Source organism: Camelina sativa, chromosome 1 (assembly GCF_030686135.1).
Source record: "Camelina sativa cultivar CO46 ecotype springtype chromosome 1, ASM3068613v1".
In the NCBI taxonomy this organism is placed as follows: domain Eukaryota; kingdom Viridiplantae; phylum Streptophyta; class Magnoliopsida; order Brassicales; family Brassicaceae; genus Camelina; species Camelina sativa.
In genome coordinates, this window is record NC_141880.1 from 24,722,674 (window position 1) to 24,746,006 (window position 23,333).

The 23,333-nt window shown below is 33.5% G+C and overlaps 4 protein-coding genes and 1 pseudogene across 5 annotated transcripts; 3 read left to right on the forward strand and 2 right to left on the reverse strand.

Moving 5' to 3' along the window:
* Nucleotides 1-6,279: 6,279 nt before the first annotated feature.
* On the forward strand, nucleotides 6,280-8,722 carry LOC104710582 (GDSL esterase/lipase At2g19050-like; annotated as a pseudogene). The gene is made up of 5 exons (XR_015596294.1): nucleotides 6,280-6,595; nucleotides 6,911-7,035; nucleotides 7,151-7,375; nucleotides 7,754-8,000; nucleotides 8,392-8,722. The product of XR_015596294.1 is annotated as a GDSL esterase/lipase At2g19050-like (transcript).
* Nucleotides 8,723-9,709: 987 nt separating this feature from the next.
* Nucleotides 9,710-13,514, forward strand: LOC104701066 (GDSL esterase/lipase At2g19060-like). Its single transcript, XM_087461648.1, has 5 exons — nucleotides 9,710-10,089; nucleotides 10,323-10,447; nucleotides 10,687-10,911; nucleotides 12,659-12,905; nucleotides 13,195-13,514. The coding sequence occupies exons 1-5, from the start codon at nucleotides 9,849-9,851 to the stop codon at nucleotides 13,398-13,400; spliced, it is 1,044 nt and encodes a 347-aa protein (XP_087317774.1). The 5' UTR covers nucleotides 9,710-9,848; the 3' UTR covers nucleotides 13,401-13,514.
* A 71-nt stretch (nucleotides 13,515-13,585) lies between these two features.
* Nucleotides 13,586-15,510, reverse strand: LOC104701057 (spermidine hydroxycinnamoyl transferase-like). The gene is made up of 3 exons (XM_019229162.2): nucleotides 14,699-15,510; nucleotides 14,260-14,496; nucleotides 13,586-14,117 (listed from the first exon to the last, which is right to left on the reverse strand). The coding sequence occupies exons 1-3, from the start codon at nucleotides 15,429-15,431 to the stop codon at nucleotides 13,726-13,728; spliced, it is 1,362 nt and encodes a 453-aa protein (XP_019084707.2). The 5' UTR covers nucleotides 15,432-15,510; the 3' UTR covers nucleotides 13,586-13,725.
* Nucleotides 15,511-16,064: 554 nt separating this feature from the next.
* Nucleotides 16,065-18,407, forward strand: LOC104701077 (mitochondrial outer membrane import complex protein METAXIN). Its single transcript, XM_010416709.3, has 6 exons — nucleotides 16,065-16,348; nucleotides 16,997-17,331; nucleotides 17,427-17,503; nucleotides 17,591-17,651; nucleotides 17,762-17,906; nucleotides 18,035-18,407. Exons 1-6 carry the CDS (start codon nucleotides 16,189-16,191, stop codon nucleotides 18,202-18,204), a joined length of 948 nt encoding a protein of 315 aa, XP_010415011.1. The 5' UTR covers nucleotides 16,065-16,188; the 3' UTR covers nucleotides 18,205-18,407.
* LOC104701085 (nitrate regulatory gene2 protein-like) lies at nucleotides 18,369-22,003 on the reverse strand. The gene is made up of 4 exons (XM_010416716.3): nucleotides 20,048-22,003; nucleotides 19,744-19,958; nucleotides 19,418-19,641; nucleotides 18,369-19,329 (listed from the first exon to the last, which is right to left on the reverse strand). The coding sequence occupies exons 1-4, from the start codon at nucleotides 21,330-21,332 to the stop codon at nucleotides 18,609-18,611; spliced, it is 2,445 nt and encodes an 814-aa protein (XP_010415018.1). The 5' UTR covers nucleotides 21,333-22,003; the 3' UTR covers nucleotides 18,369-18,608.
* Nucleotides 22,004-23,333: the final 1,330 nt, after the last annotated feature.

Consider the following 23,333-nt stretch of genomic DNA (forward strand, 5'->3'; position numbering starts at 1 on the left):
CATGGTAGATCACAAACGTTGATGGAGATCCGTTTGTTTGATCTATTGCATGTGAGGAGAACCAAATGCAAGCAATCTGCAATAGTAGGATCAGTACCTTCCTCATGCTTTCTCTGATTGATTGTTGTGTGTATTGATTGATTCCTTGTGATTTGGGATTGGGATGGGAATCTAATCTTCTGCAGGGACCCCAAAGACTCACTAAGTAATCTTAGATTACTTATGATAGAATTTTGTCCTACAGGTAACCAGTAGTGAGAAGCTAGAGGGCGTATTGGACGACAGGAGCCCAGAAATACTTTTTGTGCCTTGTGTAAAGTAAAAGTATGTTTTATTCGTCAAAGAAAAATATGTATAATCTTTTTGGCATTAGGCCTGACCATAAACTCTTTAAATCTTTATGTTAAACTTGTGAAATATTTTTAATTCATGAAGAAATCGGTTTTATATTCGTGTACGAGTATTGGCTGATAATGACCTAGTCCGGGTCGGCTCAACACTTGGGCATCACAAGGGTTGGCAAGCCTAAGTAATGTCTAAAGTGGTGAGAATATCATCGATGAACTGGCTAAAGTTCTAAATGAGTTTTAGAACCTCATCCGGATCATTGGTGAATATTCCTATAGTAGCATCCATGGTCGTTCTGGGCGGGTTTGGTCATAGAACGGTTTGGGGGTGTTACACACGGTGTGGAGCCGATGACGAAACGATAAATCATGCCGTTTTTGTTTGTCCACCGGCTCGGCAAGTGTGGGCTTTATCCAATGTTCTGGTGGGGCCACTTTCTTTTCAAACGGACCACAAAAATCCAGGTTCTCAAGCGTCAATATTTTCCTGGGTTTTGTGGTACATCTGGAAAGCAAGGAATGCACGGGTTTTCAAAAATAAGGATGAGCAACCCGAGGAGCTAATTCGGGTAGCAGCGGGTGAGGCGTTATCTTGGCAGCAAGCATAGGAAGAGAGTCAGGGTGAGGATCTCCCCCTTGTCCCCGTCGACTCTAACCCTCGGCTGAGGGTGGCGGCCGTTCCAATTTATACCATTTACTCGGGTTATCGGTGCTTCGTTGATGGATCTTGGAAGGTCGGTAACACGTTTGCAGGTGCAGGATGGTTTTGTACGTTGTCTCAGGATTCGTCAACTATTGGAACTACCAATTTGCGGCGAAGTTTCTCCCCCTTATATGCTGAAGTAGAAGCATTCATCTGGGCTATGTGTTGCACGATTGGACATGACTACCATGACGTGGCTTTCTATACTGATTGTTCAGACTTGGTGAAGATTATGTTTTCTGCTCAGGACAGGCCGGCTTTCTCGACATACCTCGACAATATCTAGATTGACAGGGAGGAGTTTACCACTTCTTTTTATCTTTTATTTCTAGAAATTTCAATGTATGTGTGGATGTTTTGGCGCGTAAGGCGCGTACAACTCCGTATCATGTTTTGTATTTAAACAATTTTCCATCTAATTGGTTTATATGAGCTAATATTTTGTTGTCAAAAAAGAAAAAAATAAATGGTCGCTAAGTAATAGTGAATCCCTTATTTTCGACTACTTAACGACTATTATAAGAGTCGTAAATGACGTGTTTTCTTGTAGTGCAGAAAGACCAAAACAGTCAGTACCGCAACAACACTTTCCTCTGTTGTGTTTACATGTTCAGATTACTATCTCCTACCTTAGGGAAGCTTTAATAGGCTAGCTTCGCATGTGAATACATCCACGACATCATGCACAACTCACATGATGATATGATTCATAAACTATATTTATGGGTTTGCGGCCTCTCTCTCAAAAGCTACTAATATACATATATTTAAGTGCAAGACACATTCGGACAATCAAATATGAATTTTGACAAATTTGATTTCTTTTGGTCGTCTACAGTAATATGAATTTTATATTTAAGTACCTAAAATTCACTTTCTCTATTATAAATAACCGAAAACTAATATAGTAATATATATATATATATATATATATATATATATATATATATATATATATAAAGTGACAGCCCTCCATAACTTATAACTACACCCTTTCTTTAAGGTGACCATTTTGCTTTCACCTATTATTAACCATTAGCAAGCCTAGCTTTGTGCTTGGTTCTGATACACGCTGGTTAATCATACACACATATATATTGCTTTCAATGCGTCGACTTTGCAAAATAACATTTTTTTTCTTTTTTTGTTAAGATGTTACCGTGTTACCCAATTTTCAAAAATACCCTTTAATATTAGTCATTTTCAATAATACCTCATTTCTATGAATAGAATCACTAAATTCTAAACATTGAACTCCAAATACTAAACTCTAACCCCTCAAAACTATATCCTAAATGTAAAATGAAAACTCAAACCTAAAAAAAAAATTCTAAAAATTAATTTAACATATTGAAATTAGGGATTTTTCCCAAAAAAAACCACATTCTCAAAAAAACTTTTCAGCAATGCCACATTTTGTTTTACTTTTTAAAAATGTCATAATTCATCTTTTATAGTATCTGTATGATTACAAAACTAACCCTGAACAATAATAATATTATATAATTAAAAAGAAAGGAAGAAAATATTAAATGCAGTATGACATTAAATGCTTAAGTGGTGGACAAGTTTAAATTCGAGACATACTTGTCCATAAAAAAACAGAGTATGAGAATCAGTAGACTAACGATTGGCTTGGTCGTGGACAAGATTAGAGATAATAATAGTGGATTTCATATCAATTCTTGTCCACTGAGTATTAAAGTTGTCTATGGAAATTCTTTACAAGCAAATATGAGTAAAAGATGAGAAAATAAGTCAAAATTATTGTCTATTGGGAATTAAAAATTGTCCATGAAAAAAAGTTGTCTACGGAAGATTAAAAGTGTCCACTGATGATTAAAGTTGTCCATTGATACTTAAAGTTGTCCATACAATTAAAATTTGGTCCATTAGAAAAAAAACTCCGACTCAGATTTGAGATTTGGGCATGTTTTTTGTGACTTCGCCATTAACATGATTCAACCGTGTTTTTTCTCAACTAGATTCTCGACGAGAGGGTGTATAAAAGAATTTAGATCTAATCATAAAACCAAAACAAAAACTCTTCTAAACCACCTCAAAAGCAGCTATAACACATAATAAAACAAATCAAACGAGAACATATCTGACATACCAGATTGGCGAGTCATAAAACCAGATCGAAAAACTTCAACCTCCATGAACAAAGAGGAATCCATGGATCTGACTATAAACACCATAGAAAGTGAGATGTTGAAGAACAGATTTGAGAAAGTAACATCATTTTTGTTTTCTTAAACTTCTAAGTGTTGAAGAAAATGAAAAGTGTGAAATGGAAAAGAAGAAGACGAAGCCTGAGGAATTAGAAAGAAAAAAATGAAAAAAAAAAAAGAGGATAAAAACTAGGCAGAAAATAAAAGAATAGAATGAGACACGTGCAATTGAAAATGCTTTATGATGAAAGGTTATTATGATCATTTTAAATTCTTCTTGTGGCACTGCGGAAAAGAAGTTAGCATTGTGGCATTTTACTTAAATTTTTTTACTGTTCATGGCATTACCGTTAAATAACTCTTGAAATTATGTAAAAGAGAGTAAAAATGAAAATGTTCAAAAAATATGGTAGTTTTGAAAAGGGGTATCCCAAAAAACGTATTTTTAACAAATTCTCAAAAATAAGAGACCACAAAGTTCTTCACGAAGCTAAATATATGTATCCTACTTTTTATTAGTTTATACAGCTATTTTCACAAACACCACGTGTTTTTTGTTTTTATGTTAAGATGTTTTGTCATAGTCTTTAGGGACATTTTTAAGAATATACTTAACTTTTTAAGAAATTTGAAAATTACACTCAATATTATAGTTACTTGAAAATTATACATTTTGAAATAAAAAAAGACACGTATACCCTTTTTATTAAAAAAAATTTAACAATTAATTTTTTTTTAAACTAAATTTAAATTTTAAAGTAATTCAAATTTATAAATATATTACTTTTAAAAAAATTTAAATTCGGAATAAATTAATATACATTATAACAAAAAATATTTATTCTATTTTAAATAATGATTACATAAATTAAATTTTTATCTTAAAATTTTGAATAAAGAAAAAGAATTAAAATATTTTTGTTGAATTTAAAAATAAATAATTCAAGATTATACAATTTTGAATATATATATATATATATATATATATATATATATATATATATATGTATTTATATCAATGTTTTAGACTTATTTAATCAATGTTAATTTATTTGTAATGTCGAGTTTTTAAACAATCTTTTTGTTTAGCCCTTGGACTTCGGTTTTGACGGTGAATTCAGTTCGGTTATTTCGGTTTTTCTGTTTTTTTGAGTTTTGAAAATCTTACTCAACTGAACCGGTTATTTCGGTTTCTCGGTTATTTTTGTTTTAAAATTTAAAAACCGAAATTAACCAAAATTTGTTTATAAACAAAAAAAATCAAATTTTTTGGTTATTTAGAGATAATTTCGGATTATTCAGTTTTTTTGTTTTATTTCAAATATTTTGGTTTGGTAGGTTTTGGTTTTTTTGGGTGGTTCGGTTATTTTTGAAGTATATGTCGGCTTTCTTAGATTTTTCCTAAACAATAAAATAAAAAAATTTTAAAAAAAAAAAATCGGTTAACCGAAAACAAAACAGAAGTAACCCAAAATATTTCGGTTTTTTGAAAAAAAAAATTTGTATCGATCGGTTTAGCCGCCATAACCAAACACCCAAAATATCAGTTCGGTTTGGTTATTTCGGTTTGGTTTATAACCCCAGGCCTAGTTTTGTTTTTTACTTTTGTTGACTTAATTATCATGGTCATCGACTTATATTAAAACAGTTGACTTATGTTATGGCTAGTGACGTAGTCAATTTTTTAAAAAATGTTGACTTATTTTTTTGTTCATCGATTTATCTATTTTCTGTTGATTTGTTTATTCAATGTTGACTTATTACATTTTACATTGATTTATTAATAAGGTCAATATTTTAAATGGTTGATTTAAGTTTAATTTTTGTCGACTTATTTATTTTTCCATCGATTTATTTTAATATTCTCAACTTTTTTTCGTTTGATTGTTTTTTTACATAGTAGACTTTCAATGATGTTGACTTATTTGTTTTGTTTGTTGACTTAGAAAATTTGTTCGTCGATTTGTTTGGTATGAGTAGACTTATTTCATTTTACGTTGACTTTTTGAACTGTAACTTATATTTTATTCCTGCTGATTTATGTTTTATTTTTGTTGACTTATATTAAAAATGCCAACTTTTTTTTTATTAATTAATTTGTTATATAGTCGATTTTTTTGAACTGTTAATTTATTTTCTAAAAGCTCATAATATTTAATTATTTTATGAAACTTAATAATTTTTAAAATAAATTAAAATTATTTAACTTATACTCAAATTTTCAGTAACATATTTAATATATCGAAATATATATTTATTTTTCATAAAACATTATTGATTGAAAAAATTAAAGAACTATTAGTGAATTATATATATATATATATATATTTATATTTATATATATATATATATATTTAAAACTATTATTATCTGAAATTTTATTAAACATAAATCTAAAAATAATAATTTTAATTGGTTTAATTATATATTTATATAATAAATTTTTGAAATTAAATTACCAAATAATACCAGATATTTTAATTATTACTTAAGGGCATATTTTATTTATTTTATCTAAATATTAATCTTTTATTTATTGATTAGTATTATATATAAAAAATTAATTTATCATTTTCTTTAAAAAATTTAAAAAATTCGAATCTCTAGTTTAGACTTTAGACAATGTTTTTAGAAATAATTTTTCTAATGAATTAATTTATTTATATTGTATTTATTTTTCATATTGTAATTAATTTTTTATTAAGAACAAAATAGTCATTTTATGCTATATATAAGGTATATTTTAAGAACTTAAAAAATTTAGTATAGATTTCAGATTTCCTACTAAAATTAAGATATGTAATCAAATTTTTTCTATTCTTTATTACAACTCACGTACAAGTTGACTACTGAGGAATTTGCCTAACAAAAAAAACAACTTACGTACGTACAAGATGATACATAAAGATCTCTCTGAAAATCAAAATAATAATGTCCCTTGATTTACTCGTTATCTGATCTGTCGTCTCTAGCCTTGAAATAGAATTTACATCTGCCAGTTTTTGTTTTTTTTTTTTTTTTTGGACAAAGTTGTTGTCCGTTTCTCTCTATTTATGTTTATACGTAGATTCTTCTTTTTTCAATTCAACGTCAGCATTTTCAGATTTCTGGTAATTAATTTCCGAAAATGGCCGAGGGAAGGCTCAAGGCATTGTTGTGTGTCTTTGTGGCCATGACATTTGCACTGGCCGAGATGGCTCGTGGACAACGGGTACCTTGCTATTTCGTTTTCGGAGACTCTGTCTTCGACAATGGTAACAACAATGCCTTGAATACCTCGGCCAAAGTCAACTATTCACCTTACGGTGTAGATTTTGCTAGAGGTCCTACCGGTAGGTTCAGCAATGGTCGTAATATTCCTGACATTATCGGTTAGTCCCTTCTCTTTGCCAATATTGTTCTGAATAAAATTGTTGATATAAACTACAAAAAAAAAAAAAAAAGTGTTATAAGAAAATAGTAGCACAACGTTTTTTTTTTTTTTTCCTAGTTCCAAGTTTTGAATTGTAAGTATTATTTTGTGAAAAAAAAAACAAAAAAAAAGAATATAGGAATTTCTTTGTTTTGTTTACTATAGATAGTTAAAGTTTGTCTCCACTCGTTTTTCATAACTATTATGTATTGCGGAATAAGTTTTTCAAAATTTGTGAATGTTCCTGTCTAACATATTTTTCTTTCTAATTCAGCTGAAATAATGAGATTCAGTGATTACATTCCACCGTTCACGGGAGCATCGCCGGAACAAGCTCACACCGGAATAAACTACGCTTCGGGTGGCGGTGGAATTCGCGAAGAAACTAGCCAACATTTGGTGAGACTTAGTAGACAACATTAAACTTGGTCAGGTATATATTGCTTCCTTAGAAAAGATTTAAACTAATCTTTTCATGGATTTTTTATATGATATATTCTTTTTCACGATATAGGGTGAAAGTATCAGTCTTTAAAACCAAATAAAGAACCACCGGAAGATGATTATGACGGCGAATGTTCCACAAGAGAAGCTGCAGAAGTGTCTATACACAATTAATATTGGAAGCAATGATTATCTCAACAACTATTTCATGCCACCTCCGTATATGAGCAATCGCAAGTACAGTTTCGATCAATATGCTGATTCTCTCATTCGAAGCTATCGTTCTTATTTGAAGGTACGACTATGCCGCCTAAGGTTTTAGGGAAGAAAATGTTGTATTTGTGTATATCTTTTTTTGGTCAACCAATGCTCTTTTTCAAAAAAAGACTTAGTGATTATCATAAAGTATCATATTATAGAAGAATATCTATATCGGAATTTAGATTGCATTTTCTAAAATTATATCATTACTTATATTACATACCAAATAGTATGATTCTTTCCACAACAAATAATAAAATACAGACGGGAAATTTTAATAGTATAATAGTGGTATTAAAAAATTAATATATTGTATAAGGAAAATAAAATATCAATAGCTATATATATATATATATATATGTGTGTGTATATTTTGTTAGGTAGATAATTTAAAGATATATTTTGTGTATAGTCATTGTACGTTCTAGGAGCAAGGAAGGTGGCTGTGTTTGGGGTGAGTAAGCTCGGGTGCACACCTCGTATGATTGCCTCCCATGGTGGCGGTTATGGCTGTGCTGCTGAAGTGAACAAAGCGGTTGTACCTTTCAACACGAACCTCAAAGCTCTCGTTTTTGAATTCAATAGAAACTTTGCTGATGCTAAGTTCACCTTCGTTGATGTCTTCACCGGCCAACATCCTCTTGCATATCTCGCCTTAGGTATGTAAACTATATATATTTGATTATACTCGTACTACATAGTTTTTTTTCCTACATTTCTTAATCTAGGAAAAAAACTATTATAGGTTTTGTAAAATATTATCATGACTATTATCCAGAAAACTATTTATTTTTTTCCTACATTTCTTAATCTAGGAAAAAAACTATTATAAGTTTTGTAAAATATTATCATGACTATTATCCAGAAAACTATTTACTAAAAATAAAATTGTCCCTTTTTATATACTATAAATTCATAAAGATGGAGTTTGGTTTTCTCACAAATTTTAAACAAATTATCAATTAATCAATTTATTTTCATTTATGAAGTAACATAAATGCATGCTATCTTTGGATTATTTTCCTATAATTTAATCATATATATTTGTAGGATTTACGGTTTCAGAAAAGAGTTGTTGTACCGTAAAACCAGGAGAAGAACTTTGTGCGACCAATGAACCAGTTTGTCCGGTTCGAAGACAGTATGTGTCCTGGGACAATGTCCACAGCACAGAAGCATCCAATATGGTGGTAGCAAAGGCCGCGTACGCTGGACTCATTGCGTTTCCGTACAGCCTTTCTATGCTAGCAATGTGATAGGTGCAACACTGCAAAATATATAGAGAAAACATTTTTTTAATATTAAAATTACATTCTTTTTATAAAGTTAATATGTATGATGATTAACTTTTGTTCGTCAATTCAATTATTTTATTTAACAAGATTTCAGAAGACTTTGTTTCAACAGGTGAACGTTACTATATGAGATGATATCTGTTAACCAAAAAAAAAAAATTATATGCAAATTTATGTACGTCACTGAATTTTCTAAGCTAAAATAACAACGTTAGATGGCTTAGTTTTCCAAACTCAGAAAAAAAAACAAAATGAATACTGCACGAAACCCTCTTAATTATGCTAAATAAAAGTAATAAACGTTAGTTTTTACGAGTCGAAGCATATATTTAGGGAATGAAAGCAAGACTAAAACGGAAAAATTGCATCTTCTTTTTTCTATTTACACTACAAAAATTCGACTTATTTCTTTATCTCGCTATAATAGTCTTTATTTCAACTTTTAGTGTTCATCATAATTTTTGTATTATGCTAAAGAGTTTCTAGCTAGTTTTTTTCTTTTCAATCTTTATACAAAAACTTTGATGTCAGACTAAGCTTGTATGCTGAATATATCCGTTAAGCTTATAACGCTTCAGGTGTTATATATAAATTAAAGATGTATTTTTCCATACTCTCTATAGAAATTACATTATCATGTCATAGTGATTGTTTTTAATTTTGCATATATATGTAACCAAATCCCTAGTTTGATGGGATTCACGACGTGTGTGAAGTTTAAATAATTTAGCAAACTACAGCTCATTGTAGAGGTCATCACAATAATTAACGCCAAACATGTCCAGTGTGTGGACTTTGCAAACTAATCTTTTTTTTTCAAGTTATGAAGATATGGTCGTTTTATTCAACTAAATAAGATATTTTTTTTTAAAACAAAGGTTTCTCTATCCCACTCAAATTCCAAAAAAAAAATTACTAAATACTTTTTCTAAAACACCACGAGGTTTTCCCTCTTGAAATAACTTATAATTTTCTCATTACAAGTTGACTTTCGAAAGTTTTTTTTCCAAAATAAAAAATTGATTCACGTCAAGTTGAATATTATTGAAGATCTTTCAAAAAAAGAAAAAAAAAACAAATATTAAACATCACTGATTTACTCATTATCTATTGTCTTGCGTATGTGTCTCGCTCTATGTATGCTTATATATAGACTTTTCTCCTTACATCAAAGTTGTCATTACATTTTATTTTTCTGGTTTATTTGCATAAATGGCCGAGGGAATGTTCAAACCATTGATGTGGGCTTTTGCCACGGCGTTTGTAATGGCCGAGGCAGTTCGTGGACAAGAAGTGCCTTGCTATTTCGTTTTCGGAGACTCCGTCTTTGACAATGGTAACAACAATGACTTGAACACCTTGGCCAAAGTCAACTATTTACCTTACGGCATTGATTTCGTTAGAGGTCCTACCGGCCGGTTCAGCAATGGTCGTAACATTCCAGACTTTATCGGTAAGCTTCAAATTTGGTTTATCTCTTTCGCCGATAATATAAATTACTAATTAGTTCTGTTTATTGGAAAGTGGCATAACGACCTGGCTTGAAGTTTTAAGTGTAGGTATTATTTGGTTTTAGCAAATGATCAAATGAATTAGTGTATACACTTATTTTATTTTTTTAACCATATAGTACTTCTATTTATTTTCCACTATAAATGAGTTTCAATGATTCTTTTTTCCTTTCAGCTGAACTAGTGAGAATCAGTTATGACATTCCACCATTCACCAAAGCATCGACAGAACAAGCTCACACCGGAATAAACTACGCTTCTGGTGGTGGCGGAATTCGTGAAGATACTAGCCAACATTTGGTAAGAACTTGAGCAACTTCACGGCCAAAGAGATTAGATTATAGAGATTTTTTTTTTTCATTCATTTTCATTAATAGAGATGAAAAAAGATGAAAAAAAAGGTAATCGTTTTTCATTATGTTTACATTTAAGAAGACATAATATTTTAAGGATTTAATATAGAACATTTTCTAAAAATATCCAGTTAATATTGATAATAAAAAAAAATACGTACTTTAATGTTATGGATTATGATATAGGGTGAAAGAATCAGTTTCCAAAAACAAATAGCGAATCACGAGAGGATGATTGTGACGGCGAATGTTCCACAAGAGAAGCTGAAGAAGTGTCTATACGCAATTAATATTGGAAGCAATGATTATCTCAACAACTATTTCATGCCAGCTCCGTACACCACCAACGCCAATTTCAATTTCGACCAATATGCTGATTCTCTCATTCAAAGTTATCGCTCTTATTTGAAGGTACTATATATATATATATATGCCTTCAATTTTGATTGTTTTGTAGAAATTTCACATTAGGTATATATTTTATATCACTACAAAATTTGAATATCTAGTGATTCTATGTTTTGTTCAAGAATAGTTTTAAAGCATTATCTTACTTATAAGAAAACTGAAATTAATTTTATAATTGTAGAATGATGATCTTATCGCAAGTTGGATTGCATTTTCTAATATATTATCACAACTTATATGCCATGGGTGATGGGTCATTTCTATGACATATATCTAGCTAATAGCGATTCCCTTGAAAATTGATAATCAAATCAAAGACAGAAGTATTTATTATATTTTTGTAGGAAAAATGTGGAAATTGAATAATTGCTATATTATGTAAAATAAAAACAAAAAAAATCTCTAATTTTCAATATAACTAGATTTTACCCCGCGGTATACCGCGGGATTATATATTTTACTAAAATCATTAAATTTCAAGTTGTAATTGTTAATTAATTTTATACGTTTTATTTAATGTTTAAGATTGTATAGTTGTATTTTGATTGTTAATTCTATGATTTAATCGGTGGTATACAGCAAAATAATTTATTTTTGTTCTAAATTAATTTATAGTATTAATATCCTTTTATATTATTAAGTTGTACCTGTTTGTTTATAATAATCATTTATATAGAGGTGTCAAACAGGTTGGTTCACATTTCTTTTTTCTTGGACCCCAGCGGGTCAACCCGCTAAGACCGCGGTCTTTAAAGTTATGCTTAAGCATGTCCTCGACCTAAATTTTATATTAATTATTTTTAAAAAATTAGTGGCAAAGAAAAAAAATAACTTATAATATTGATATTTTGTAAATCTTAATTGGTATACATTAAATTTTCTCACATTATCACATATTTCACGTATTATATATACATAACTATGTAAAAATATTACTTATATATAATCTATTTATTTTAATCATATATTTGTAGTTTTCGGGACAACCCGCTAACCGCAGACGTACCTTGCTAAAATATGTAATCCCTATAGACTTAATTTTGAGGAACGTCTTTTAACGGTACACCGCATGCCTATATTTTCTATATAAATTATATCTATAGAAATTTATTTTTTAGTATATAAAGCTGATTGTCATAGCGATGGATTATTGACATTTTAAATTTATAAGAATACCGATCATAACCCGTCCTATAATAATTTAAATTTATTAAAGTTTATTAAATAATATATTTTAAACCTTTTATAAAAATTAATTAGCTATATAGATAATAACATTAAAATTTTAGACAAAAACTAAAAATTTTGAAGTAATTGAATATGATTGATTGGGGCGAATATAGATTTTCTTATATTGGAATGGCAAAAATTTTGTTTAGTTTTGCAGAAAATTATGGTCGGAGGTGGAGATAATTTAGGAACATTTTACTTGATTGATATGATGATATTTAATTCACATACCTTATTTTTGTATATTTCGATTTTATCTTCTTTTTTTTTTAAATGTTTTAATGATAATGGTATTGGTTGTAAATACTTTTAAACTTTAAGACTACTTTGACAAAACTACTGCAAAAATAATAATATAGATAAATACATTTAAACTTTAACACTACTTTGACAAAACTGCTGCAAAAATAATAATATAAATATTTAAAAAAACGTAGAAATGAGGGAGTAGATTGGATCTATATCTCTAATGTATATTCCTAATCATATATCTTAGATATAACGATACAATTTTGTGTAGTCATTGTACGTCCTAGGAGCAAGGAAGGTGGCGGTGTTTGGGGTGAGTAAGCTCGGGTGCACGCCGCGTATGATTGCTTCCCATGGTGGCGGTAATGGTTGTGCTGCTGAAGTGAACAAAGCGGTTGAACCTTTCAATGAGAAACTCAAAGCACTTGTCTATGAATTCAACAGAAACTTTGCTAATGCTAAGTTCACCTTCGTTGATATCTTCAGCGGCCAAAATTCAATTGCGTATTTCGCTTTAGGTATGTACACAATATATATAACTCGCTATTTTTTTTACCTAATAGGAAACAGTTTGAACAAAACTAAAAACATAGATTATGAAAATATTTCAAAAATAGTAAATTTTGTGTCATCATCACGTACTATTATTACTAATCATAAAATCTATTCCATTAACCACACACGTGTCCACACAAAATATATATAATATCGTGAATAAGTACGATTTTAATGGTGTTTGTTTCTTGCAAGAAACAATATGATGTTTCCGATTCTGTTTATATAATTTAATCATATATAATTTTGTAGGGTTTACGGTAACAGACAAGAGTTGTTGTACGGTAGAATTGGGGCAAGAACTTTGTGCCGCAAATAAACCGGTTTGTCCGTCTCGAGAACGCTACGTGTACTGGGACAATGTCCACAGCACAGAAGCAGCCAATAAGGTGGTGGCACAATCTGCGTTTTCCGGACTCATTACGTCTCCTTACAGCATTTTTCTGCTTACTATATAACATTATTTGGACAATGTGTATACTTATTATTAGTATACATACACACATAAATTCATCATATATTAAAAAAGAAACAAATGATCATTACCAAATAATAACCCATTCTAAGTCAAATTCATTACAATATTATTACCAAATGTTTTAATGGAGAAGCACGATCTCTAAATTCAGTAGCAATCTTCTTATAGGCCAAACAATAATACTGTATGTAATTTATATGTGTGAATTTATTAATACAGTTCAAAAACCACAGCAACAGAATTATAATTCAAATGAAAATGCATAAATATTTGTATACGTCATGTATATAACAACATATATAAGCCTAGATATCTTCATAGAAGTGTTTCTTGAAGGCCTCCATGTGAGTAACTTGTAGACAGGTAGCGAGTATCACCGAGCCGTCTTCGTCGTGATCCGGCAAGATCAGTGAGTCGCCGTCGAAATCATGCGTGCCTGGTCCCGTGTAGAATTCCTTACCCCATCCGAAATCAAGGCCGCACATTGGCAAAGTTAACCAGCTCACCAATCCAAGATTAGGGTTCCCGTAGAATGGACCCTCCGTGCTTCCCAAGGCATGTAGGTCTTGAAACTTCTTGAGATCTTCTTGGTTCTTGAGATACTCTATCCCAATCATCACGTATTCGTTTGTCACATTCTTTATGGCTTTACTGATTAAACTCGCCGCGAAACCCAATTCATTCGATATCAGTTCACCTATAAGCATCACAACATTGTCGAAACAGACGTTGCATTGTAGAATTAATACTAACCTACCTTTACCTTCAAACCCAAGAGAAAAGGCAAAAAAGAAGATTAAGAAAAAAAAAATATAATAATAAAAGAATAAAACACGTACCTGAGGTGCTTGCTGCGACCACGTCAAGAGTAGCATTGCCGAAGTAGCCGCGTGGAAGAGGTGGCTGCATCCGACTTCGAGTATCTATACAGATTCCTAAAGCCGTGGGTTGCTCCGGAGAGTGGCCACGTGCTTTACACGCACACCTCCACACATGTCCCGTGACCGTTTCGTACCTAGTAAACCCTCTCGATGAATCAGAGTATTTGCTTCCGTTCGCTTTACTTCTTAGACCATCTTTAGTGGAGAACCGATCAATTGTTTCTCAGAAAAAAAAAAAAAAAAAGATTTACTATACATTTTTCTTTTTTATTTATTTTTAATATGTACACCAATAAATGAAAGACATGTGTCTAGTTTCAAGCAAGTAACGATTCTTAAAGTTCTCCAGCAAGTAACGTTTCTTTTGGTTTTAGCTTCTCTCTCCTCTTTTTATTACTATTCTCAAGCTGAGACTCGCTCAGTTTTAGCATCGCCACAATCGTTTTCTTCTTTCTCTCTTCTACATTGTCCTTCTCGCCAATCAAAAAAGGCGGCTGATCAAACTCTTTGTGGTCGAACTTTGGCGGCGATGCAAACGGTGGGAGCGGTTCGCCAGCCCAGAGGATTTTCCGGTCGAGAAATGGAATGGTTTCTAACGGTTCACCGCGAGCGAGTCTCGCCCATTCAGAAATAAAGTGAAGCGCGCTTTGGCCATCGACGATCGCATGAGAAATGTTTACACTAAGACTTAATCCACCGCATTTGAATTTGGTAAGCTGAGCTAAAAAGAGAGGAATCGTTTCGATAGGGTTTTTATAGTTAACTTGCGGCATAAGGTTCTCGAACTCCGGTGTCGGAGAGAAATCTTCGAAATCTGAAAGCTTTCCCTCGGATTCAGCTTCGATGAACTCCACTCCTTCGGCATTACAATTGAGCTCGAACCGCCCCCGTGGGAGCCAACGTAGACGGCCGGCCATAGGGTAGAAATGGACTAGCACACGGCTTAACGAGTTTTTTAGGGTTTCGACTACATTGCCTTGGAAAGATTCATATGGCTTGTCATAGAAGTAGAGGGTGGGAATGTGAGATATTGTACCAACTTGATCCCACTCAGCTAATGGAAACCGACCGATCCACGTTGGTTCGGCCGGTACTATAGTGCAAGATTTCCTAAAAGTTATGGGAGCCATAACACAAAGTCACAAACCCCCCTTCTTGTTTTTCTCTTCTCTTTTCAAACTTTGTGCTAAACTAATGTTTATATAGTATATTCAATAACATGATTTTATCTTAAGTTTGTAGCACTTAGTCAAAAATGTATTTCTCGTGGTTGATTTTGTTGCCTTGGAAGCAGCTTATTTAGTGGAAGTGATAATAGGGTTTAGTTTTGTTCGGTTGTATGATCATGCGTATTGTCCTTTCTCTACTATTATATTCACATTGATGATGAAACATTCCATGAAACAAAAAGAAGTTCCGTCTACACTTTGGCATATTTAGGAAATGCATAATTTATTTAAAATAAAAACGTTTAGAATTTAATTCCCCAAGTGTAAATTCTAAACTAAATCCTTAAATCTATACCATGTAAACTCTAAAAACCAAAAGACAATTTTCATAAATACCACTAACATAAATTTTTTCCAAAATGCAAAATCCAAAATCATTAATACTACTAGCTAACCAACCCCTGAAGAAAATGATTTGCTTAAAAAAAAATTTAAGTCCATTTACTCCCGTCTACATACTTAATGGGTAATTATTGGGCCTTTAAAGCCCAAATAGGGTGGTGTATTTAAAAACCCTAATTTAAAAACCCGACCGACTAAACCTTGACCCAGACCCCGACCCGACTGGATCTCCTCCTCTCTCATATTATTTTTATCATTCTTCTTCTTCTTCTTGACCAGAGCTCTCTCTCTCTTTCATACACACACGATCACGATAATGGAAGGCGATCAAGAGACGGAGGTTTATACTTTGGTCGCAAGGAAGCCTAGCTTCGATCTCCCAACAGCTTGCCCTAATTGTCTTCCCGCTTACATATACCTCAAATTAGCCCAGCTTCCTTTTGAACTTGCCTTCAATTCAACCTTCCCTGATTCAGGTATCAACGCGATATCTAATTGTTTAGAATAAGGTCTCGGTTGCGTGATGTGTTTGTGGTTGAAGTCCTCATTGGTTAATTCGGTTAAGCTTGAATTGAGATTCGAATCCTAGACAAGATACGTTTCAGAATGACTGGTCATTCTTCCATAAATACTGTTTTTACCAAAAAAAAAAAAAGATACGTTACAGTTCTTGATTCAGAGTTTTAAATTGGGGTTTTTAGGTTATAGTAATTCATGTTTCAACTTTTTGGAAGTGTTCAATTTGACATTAGATAACATTGGTGAACTCTTCTGGATACGAAGAGTTTTATAATTTCTTCTTATGGCTTTGGTTGAATTGCTCGTTCTCGTACTTGATTCGAAGAGAGTAATGGTGTTTTGTTACAATGCCTGTGTATGAGAATTGTATACAGAAGGAATTAGTAGTTTGATATTGGTTTTGTATCTTAACACTGGTGCAATGGTGTAATTTGATAGTATCTCCTAAAACTTTGTGTATGTACTTGCGTTTTGCAGTTGAGATTTTGAGTAACCTTTGCTCTCTGATATATACAGATTTGTGCATAAGATGTTTTGAGCTTATGTATTGAGTATTTACCATGTTATCAATTGTTTCCTTTTTTTTTTTTTGTGGTTTTGTGTAGATGAACTGCCGTACTTTGAGAACGGTACTTATGTTGCATATAACAATGAGGATGGAGGAGTAATTGAAAAACTGAAGAAAGATGGGATCGTCAATCTTGACGCTCAACTCCAGTCTCTTCCGGAATATTTATCGTTGAAGGCTCTTATTGCGTCTTGGCTGGAAGAAGCTCTTACCTATGAAATATGGGTTGGTACCGAGGGAATATCGACATCGAAAATCTACTATTCCGATCTTCCTTGGGTGATTAGCAAGGTCCTGTTTTATAAGCAGACATGCATGGCCAAGAACCGTTTGGGAATCACCAAAGAAAACGCAGAGCAAAGAGAAACACAGGTCGGCTTTACTTAAGTGTTGTTGTTACTTTAATGAGACATGTGGTTTGTATCATTCGAACTAGTCTACTAAAGTTCATAGTCTTAAATGAACAGATATACAAAAGAGCAGGTGAGGCATATGAAGCTTTGTCGACTAGGTTAGGCGAGCAGAAGTTTCTCTTTGAAGACAGGTATTGCAATCATATTGATGAACATGATTCTCTCTCTTAGGCTTTCTTTAAAAGATTGACAATGTTTTTGTTATTCTCTTCCCACAGGCCATCGAGTCTAGATGCTTTCTTACTCTCGCACATGCTTTTTATAATCCAAGTATTACCGGTGAGCAGCTTTAAAAATTTCCAACAATATACTCTCCACTTATTGATTAATCAGGTAGAAACTAGCTTCAAAACAGTTTATGAAGTAGTTTTGTAATGATACATGATCAGGAAACATCTGTGCTTCGCTGCAAACTTCTGGAACATAGTAATCTTGTCAGATATGCTGAGAAACTTAAGGCAGAGTTCCTCGAAGCCTCTTCTTCATCTCCATCACCTCCACTTCAGTCGTTCCCTTCCTCATTTACTAGAAAGGGTAAGACGCATCCAAGCCTTACAATTTCCATATCATGCGCTCCTCAGATTTTGTCACATCTGTCATATATGCAAGTATATTGGATATGTCTAAGCCTGTAAAGGAAATGAATTTCATCTCTTGTTCAGGTTCGAAGCCAAAGAGCAAACCAAAAGTGGAAAAGACCGAAGAGGAGAAAAAATTCAAGAAAAGAGCAAGATTCTTTCTAGCTGCTCAGTTTCTAGCTGTCGTTATATACTTATCCGTGATGGGAGGAGGTAGTTCCGATGAAGTGGAGTATGAAGATGAAGATGACTAAACCAAAGCTTCTCTTGTTATTGAATGATCCCAGTGGTATCCCGGTAACTCAGGCAATCTCGTCTTCCTAACTACCATAAAGGAACCAGTAATCTCTGTGCGTTTTTTCTTGAACTCTTAGTTAGCGAGAGGATACAGATCTGAGATTTATTCACATTATAATGGTTTTTGTTCTGAATGAGATTCAATTGGCTTTTACATAAATTTAATTGGTTCAAGACAATGTATCAGAACTGGAAGACTTTTGGAACATTCTCAAAATCAACTGAACTAACTCTATTTGTCTTACTAATAATAATACGGATCTCATCCATCTATAAACTATCTTCTGATAGCAAAAGATGATGCCAAAAACCTACCTACAGTAATTCTAAACTCTCTAAAACCAAATAAATTAAATGACAATTAGGAATTGAAATTTACATCCGGCGGCTGCTCCGACGTATCTTCTTCTGGTTGGCTACCAAGCTTCGAGTGTTCATCAGCCGAGTTGATGGCAAACTCAGCGAGTGAACTAACTGCAACAGACATTCCATGGCAGAGAACCTTCACTGCAACCTCTGCAAGTTTCTCAGCAGTCATCACAACATCTTCATCTACCTTTTCAGCCACCACAAGGTCCATGCTCTCTGATCCTGAATATCTCCTGGACCCGCTACCGCTCCAATTGGGATCTTCCCTAACTTGCCTTGCATAGATTGAACCCATTCCTGAGGCAAATAACTCAAGTTTGTCCAAAACCGGTTTCTCGTTCAAGCTGTTAAGCAACCTTGACCATTGGATGCAGACTCGGTATATAGGATGTGGACATGAGGATAATCTAACTTTCTCGGGGTCAGGGTCGCATCTGAAACATCTTAGAAGCCATCCGGATAATGCTTTAATATAGGATCTCTGAGATGTGATCCATAATTCGAAACAGGCTCTCCAGTTTCGAAGCTGAGCTTCAAGATTCAAAGCAGATTGAGCTAATCTTTGAGAGTTGATAGCCTCTGGCGTTATTGAAGGTTGTCTCTTCTTGTGACGTTTTGAACCTGGTGTGCCTGCAAGTAACAGTTTGGCTTCGTCTAGTGTTCGTTTCTGTATCTGGTGACTTTCTGCCATCACTTTCCACATCCTTGTTAATCTGTTATGATCATGATTACCATTTTTTCAGTGTGAGGGTTAAAGATAAACCAAAGAGGAAGAAGAAGTTGTTGGTGTTACCCTCTTACCCTTGAACCAGCTCAAGAAGCTGAGGCAACAGTTCTTGGTCACGAAGAGTCTCAATCCTTTTAGAGATGGATTCAATCGAGTGTATTGAGACCTTGATCTGTGTGTCAAGATCTCTGATTGTAGCCCTTGTTTTATCAACCGCAAGTGGATCATCTCCTTTCACGTCCTGATTTTTCAGCTGCATACATTTCTTCTCATATGCTCTTCGAACACGTTCCCCGGACTGTTACAACACCAGAAAGACCATTTGTTTATAATCAACACTCAACAGAGATAAAATCAAGATTTCAACTGTCACCACTTGTTTAGATCTCTTGTCACTTACCCTAACTTCATCGTAGAGTTTCTTCTCCCACGCAAAAAGTCTGTCCAATGTTGTTTGGTGGCTACCCGAAATCATGCAAGATTCATCTGAAACATCGCTTCTGCTTTCAGAACCACTCTCTCTGGAACCACCAGAAGAAGTGATCAAGAATCTTGAAGAGGAAGATCTTGATGAACCCGAGCGGAACAAAGCTACTGGATTCAGAATTTTCCTGGCTACAAACACAAAGAAACAAAAGAGAATTTCATTTGTAAGTAAGTCATAAACCAAAAAAAGATATTGCAACATTGTATCATGAACTTACCACTATGGTCATTCGAAGATGATGCGTATTGAGCCTTACTAGCTTCCAATAGCCCCGAGACTTCTTTAGCCGCGTCACAAATGGTAGTGAACTGATCTTCAAGATCTTTGATTACCTCAGCCATGCTTGTTGGTCTGCGGTTCACATACACCGTGAAACCTGGAGACTTTGTAACATCTCTAACACCAACAACATTCTTCATCTCTTGAACCTTCCCTACTCCAACAACATTCCCTGTAGGTTGTTGTTCTCCTCTTGACACCTCAACTTTCCTCTGCGTTGGAGCTACGCATTTCTCACCCCCCTCATTCTCACTTTCACACCCGCTATCCGTAAACTCCCCATCATCATCATCATCATCCTCATCACCATCATCTTCATCCTCGTCCTCATCCTCATCAACATCTTCAACTTTAACTTCCTCATTGCAACAACTCTTATCTATTTTACCTCTACTTTCTTCAGTTGCTTTCGGATTCGGATTAGGATTATGAAACCTCACAGGTTCAGGTTCATTAGGCTCATCATCTTCTTCCAAATCAGGAATCCCTTCTTCCTCTCTAACACGTCTTAACCCTTTAATCTCATCATCCATACCAGTACCACTCCTATTATCAACACTTGCTCGATCATAACTATTGTTATATCCATAATAATCCAATGAAGAAAATGGATTCCAGAAGAAATCCCACTGAGAATTCTGCGGTGAAGGAGGTGGAATGTTATGAGTACTCAACCTTTGCTCAGGAGAGCTCAATGGATTCCAAAATGAAGATGAAGTCGAAGCAGAAGTGTTCATATTCATATTCATACCAAAGAAACCATCTGATTCACCATATTGGTTACTAGGTGGTGAGAATGTCTCAACTCTAAACGTTTCAGGGGATCTCTGTTCGACTCGAACAGGTCTGCTTCTATTAGCCATCAAGTAACTAGCTTTAACATTCGATCTTGGCCTACCTTGAATCATCTTAGGAGGCATTGAAGAAGGCGTAATGGAGATGAACTCACCGCTGCTGTTACCGCGGTTGCGGCGCCTAGGTGGTCTTCTCTTGACCGGAGTGATGAATGAGTCTTGACTCAGAGGAACGAACTCGTTGTTGTTGTCTCCTTGGATGATAAAGTCATGGAGAGCATCAGAGACTTTTCTAAGAGATTGGATATAAGCAATGTGACCAGAAGCAAACTTAGTTCTATGTTCTATAGCTTGTTTGATGAAACGTTTCCTGTCTTTACAGATCTGAACAGCTTCTTCATCATCTAACTTCGAATGAGAACATCCCATTTTCTTTATTGAAGCTTTTTCAATCCAAGAGACTCATACAAAGCTACGGAACAACTGAAGAAGAAGAAGGAAGTAAAGAAAATAAAGACATAGCTTAGTTTTATTAACTGAGAAGATTCTTTGCTTAATATACAGACAAAGCTTTTTGAAAACCCTTAAACCCTCTTCAAGAAATGAGTAGATTTTGCGATTTTACTCAAAAAACGACAGAAACACAGATGAGAAATCGTGTGAAAATCTTTGGATTTGGTCTTGAGAAATGGCCAAAAGAAGAAGAAAAAAAAAAAGGCAAATAAGCAAACCCAGTAAAGAAGTTAAAGAAGAGAGAGAGAGAGAGAAGACAAAGAAATAAAAAACCTAATTATGAGTCAAAAGAGAACTGAAGGAGGAGCGTGAGGGATACACAGTAGACGGAGAGAGAGAGAGAGAGAGAGAGAGAGACGTTGGAGAAAGCAACGGTCAAAATTACTGTCGGATTATAAAGGAGAGTGAGACTGAAAGAGAGAAGTCAAGACTCTATTACTCTACTCTCAATCAAGATGGAGAAGAAGACAGAGTTACTCGCTAGCACACACATTAGGCAACAAGAACATTAATAAAAAAAAATCAAATAAAGTGAATGGGGAAGTTGGAGGTGGAGGCAGAGCTGTAAATAAAATATGACAACTAGTAATATTTTTAAAGCAACGGCGACGAGAATAATAATATTTTTGGCTACGAAGCAAAAAGACCGGACACGGTATACGACTTGCTGTTTTGTTTCTATCCTCGCTTTTCATCTTTATTTTCGCTTTTGCCACTCTCAATATTTTTTTTTGAGTTACTAGGTGGCTAATCACAACTCGAGAAAAAAAGCTAGCAGTATCGATAATTTTATTTATGGGATTTTTGTCAAATCTGTCGTATTTTTTTTAAAAGTTTTCAAATGTGCCGTATTATTTCAATCTTACGAAATATGTCATATTTGGTATTATCATAAATTGTTGTCCACCAAAATAAAAACAAAAAGGTTAAACTTGTCCATGAATGTTGAAGTTGTCCACCAAATATCAAAAATGTTAAAGTTGGTGATAGAAAGGGTTAAAATTGTCTTAAACAGTTAAAGTTGTCGACCAAAGTGGTTAAAGTTGTCTACCAAATATCAAAAATGTTGTCCACCAGTTTAAGTTGTCCGCCAATTATTATCGTTGTGGCACATTTGGAAAGACTTAATCGATTATGGCAGATTTGAAAAGGAAAAACATTGTTCATGGCACATTCGATAGTTTTCTCTTTATTTATTTATGATATTATTCATCGATAAACTTCGAGTCTCCGATAGTGATATATCCATGCAGGGTGTATGTCTTATTAATTCATGTGCAATGGGCAACATGCATAATTTTGTTAGTCATTCTACTATATTAATGATATTATATATTTGCTAAAAATCAAATTACTTTCTGTCTTGATAACTCTTATGTTTTTTTCACTATAGGCGTTATTAATAGAATATCACAGATGAAAATTATATTCATATTGAATCAATCGTTGGAATATGAGAGTATAAATTGTGATAGCAAAGCAATGGAGCATTATAGTAACTGCGGACGCATCACCAGTGGGAAAATACGTTGGAAGAATTTAGGAAAAGCAAATCAAAAGAAGGGGACCTGCATCAGCCTCACTCAGCCCTGTTAAAGTAAAAGCCAGTATTTGGACCCTACCATTCGTAAAGATACATCATCGATAAAAATATGCCTCGATACCTGATCTTTCTCCTTTTTTGTTCCTGTGTACTCATTTTATTCACGACAATGCCATTGACATTCATACTGTATTAAGCAATGTTTTGAACCCGGACTGGACCGACCGGTTGAACCGGTTTTAACCGCGAACCGAAAGATATCCTAATCCGGATTATACCTAAAATTCGGCTATCAAAAAACTCGGTTAGAATCGGGAAAACCCGGTTAAAACTGGCTAACCGGATGGTTAAACCGGCGGTCCGGGTCAAAGCCA

Coding starts and splice junctions, on each gene's coding strand:
- LOC104701066 (XM_087461648.1), top strand. CDS start 9,849: ATGGCCGAGGGAATGTTCAAACCATTGATGTGGGCTTTTGCCACGGCG. Junction 10,090..10,322: donor TAACATTCCAGACTTTATCG/GTAAGCTTCAAA, acceptor TTTTCCTTTCAG/CTGAACTAGTGAGAATCAGT. Junction 10,912..12,658: donor GTTATCGCTCTTATTTGAAG/GTACTATATATA, acceptor AATTTTGTGTAG/TCATTGTACGTCCTAGGAGC.
- LOC104701057 (XM_019229162.2), bottom strand. CDS start 15,431: ATGGCTCCCATAACTTTTAGGAAATCTTGCACTATAGTACCGGCCGAA. Junction 14,497..14,698: donor CGAGTCTCAGCTTGAGAATA/GTAATAAAAAGA, acceptor TCTCCACTAAAG/ATGGTCTAAGAAGTAAAGCG. Junction 14,118..14,259: donor GGTCGCAGCAAGCACCTCAG/GTACGTGTTTTA, acceptor TGATGCTTATAG/GTGAACTGATATCGAATGAA.
- LOC104701077 (XM_010416709.3), top strand. CDS start 16,189: ATGGAAGGCGATCAAGAGACGGAGGTTTATACTTTGGTCGCAAGGAAG. Junction 17,504..17,590: donor AAGTTTCTCTTTGAAGACAG/GTATTGCAATCA, acceptor CTCTTCCCACAG/GCCATCGAGTCTAGATGCTT. Junction 17,907..18,034: donor TTCCTCATTTACTAGAAAGG/GTAAGACGCATC, acceptor TCTCTTGTTCAG/GTTCGAAGCCAAAGAGCAAA.
- LOC104701085 (XM_010416716.3), bottom strand. CDS start 21,332: ATGGGATGTTCTCATTCGAAGTTAGATGATGAAGAAGCTGTTCAGATC. Junction 19,959..20,047: donor ATCTTCGAATGACCATAGTG/GTAAGTTCATGA, acceptor TTGTGTTTGTAG/CCAGGAAAATTCTGAATCCA. Junction 19,642..19,743: donor AACTCTACGATGAAGTTAGG/GTAAGTGACAAG, acceptor GTGTTGTAACAG/TCCGGGGAACGTGTTCGAAG.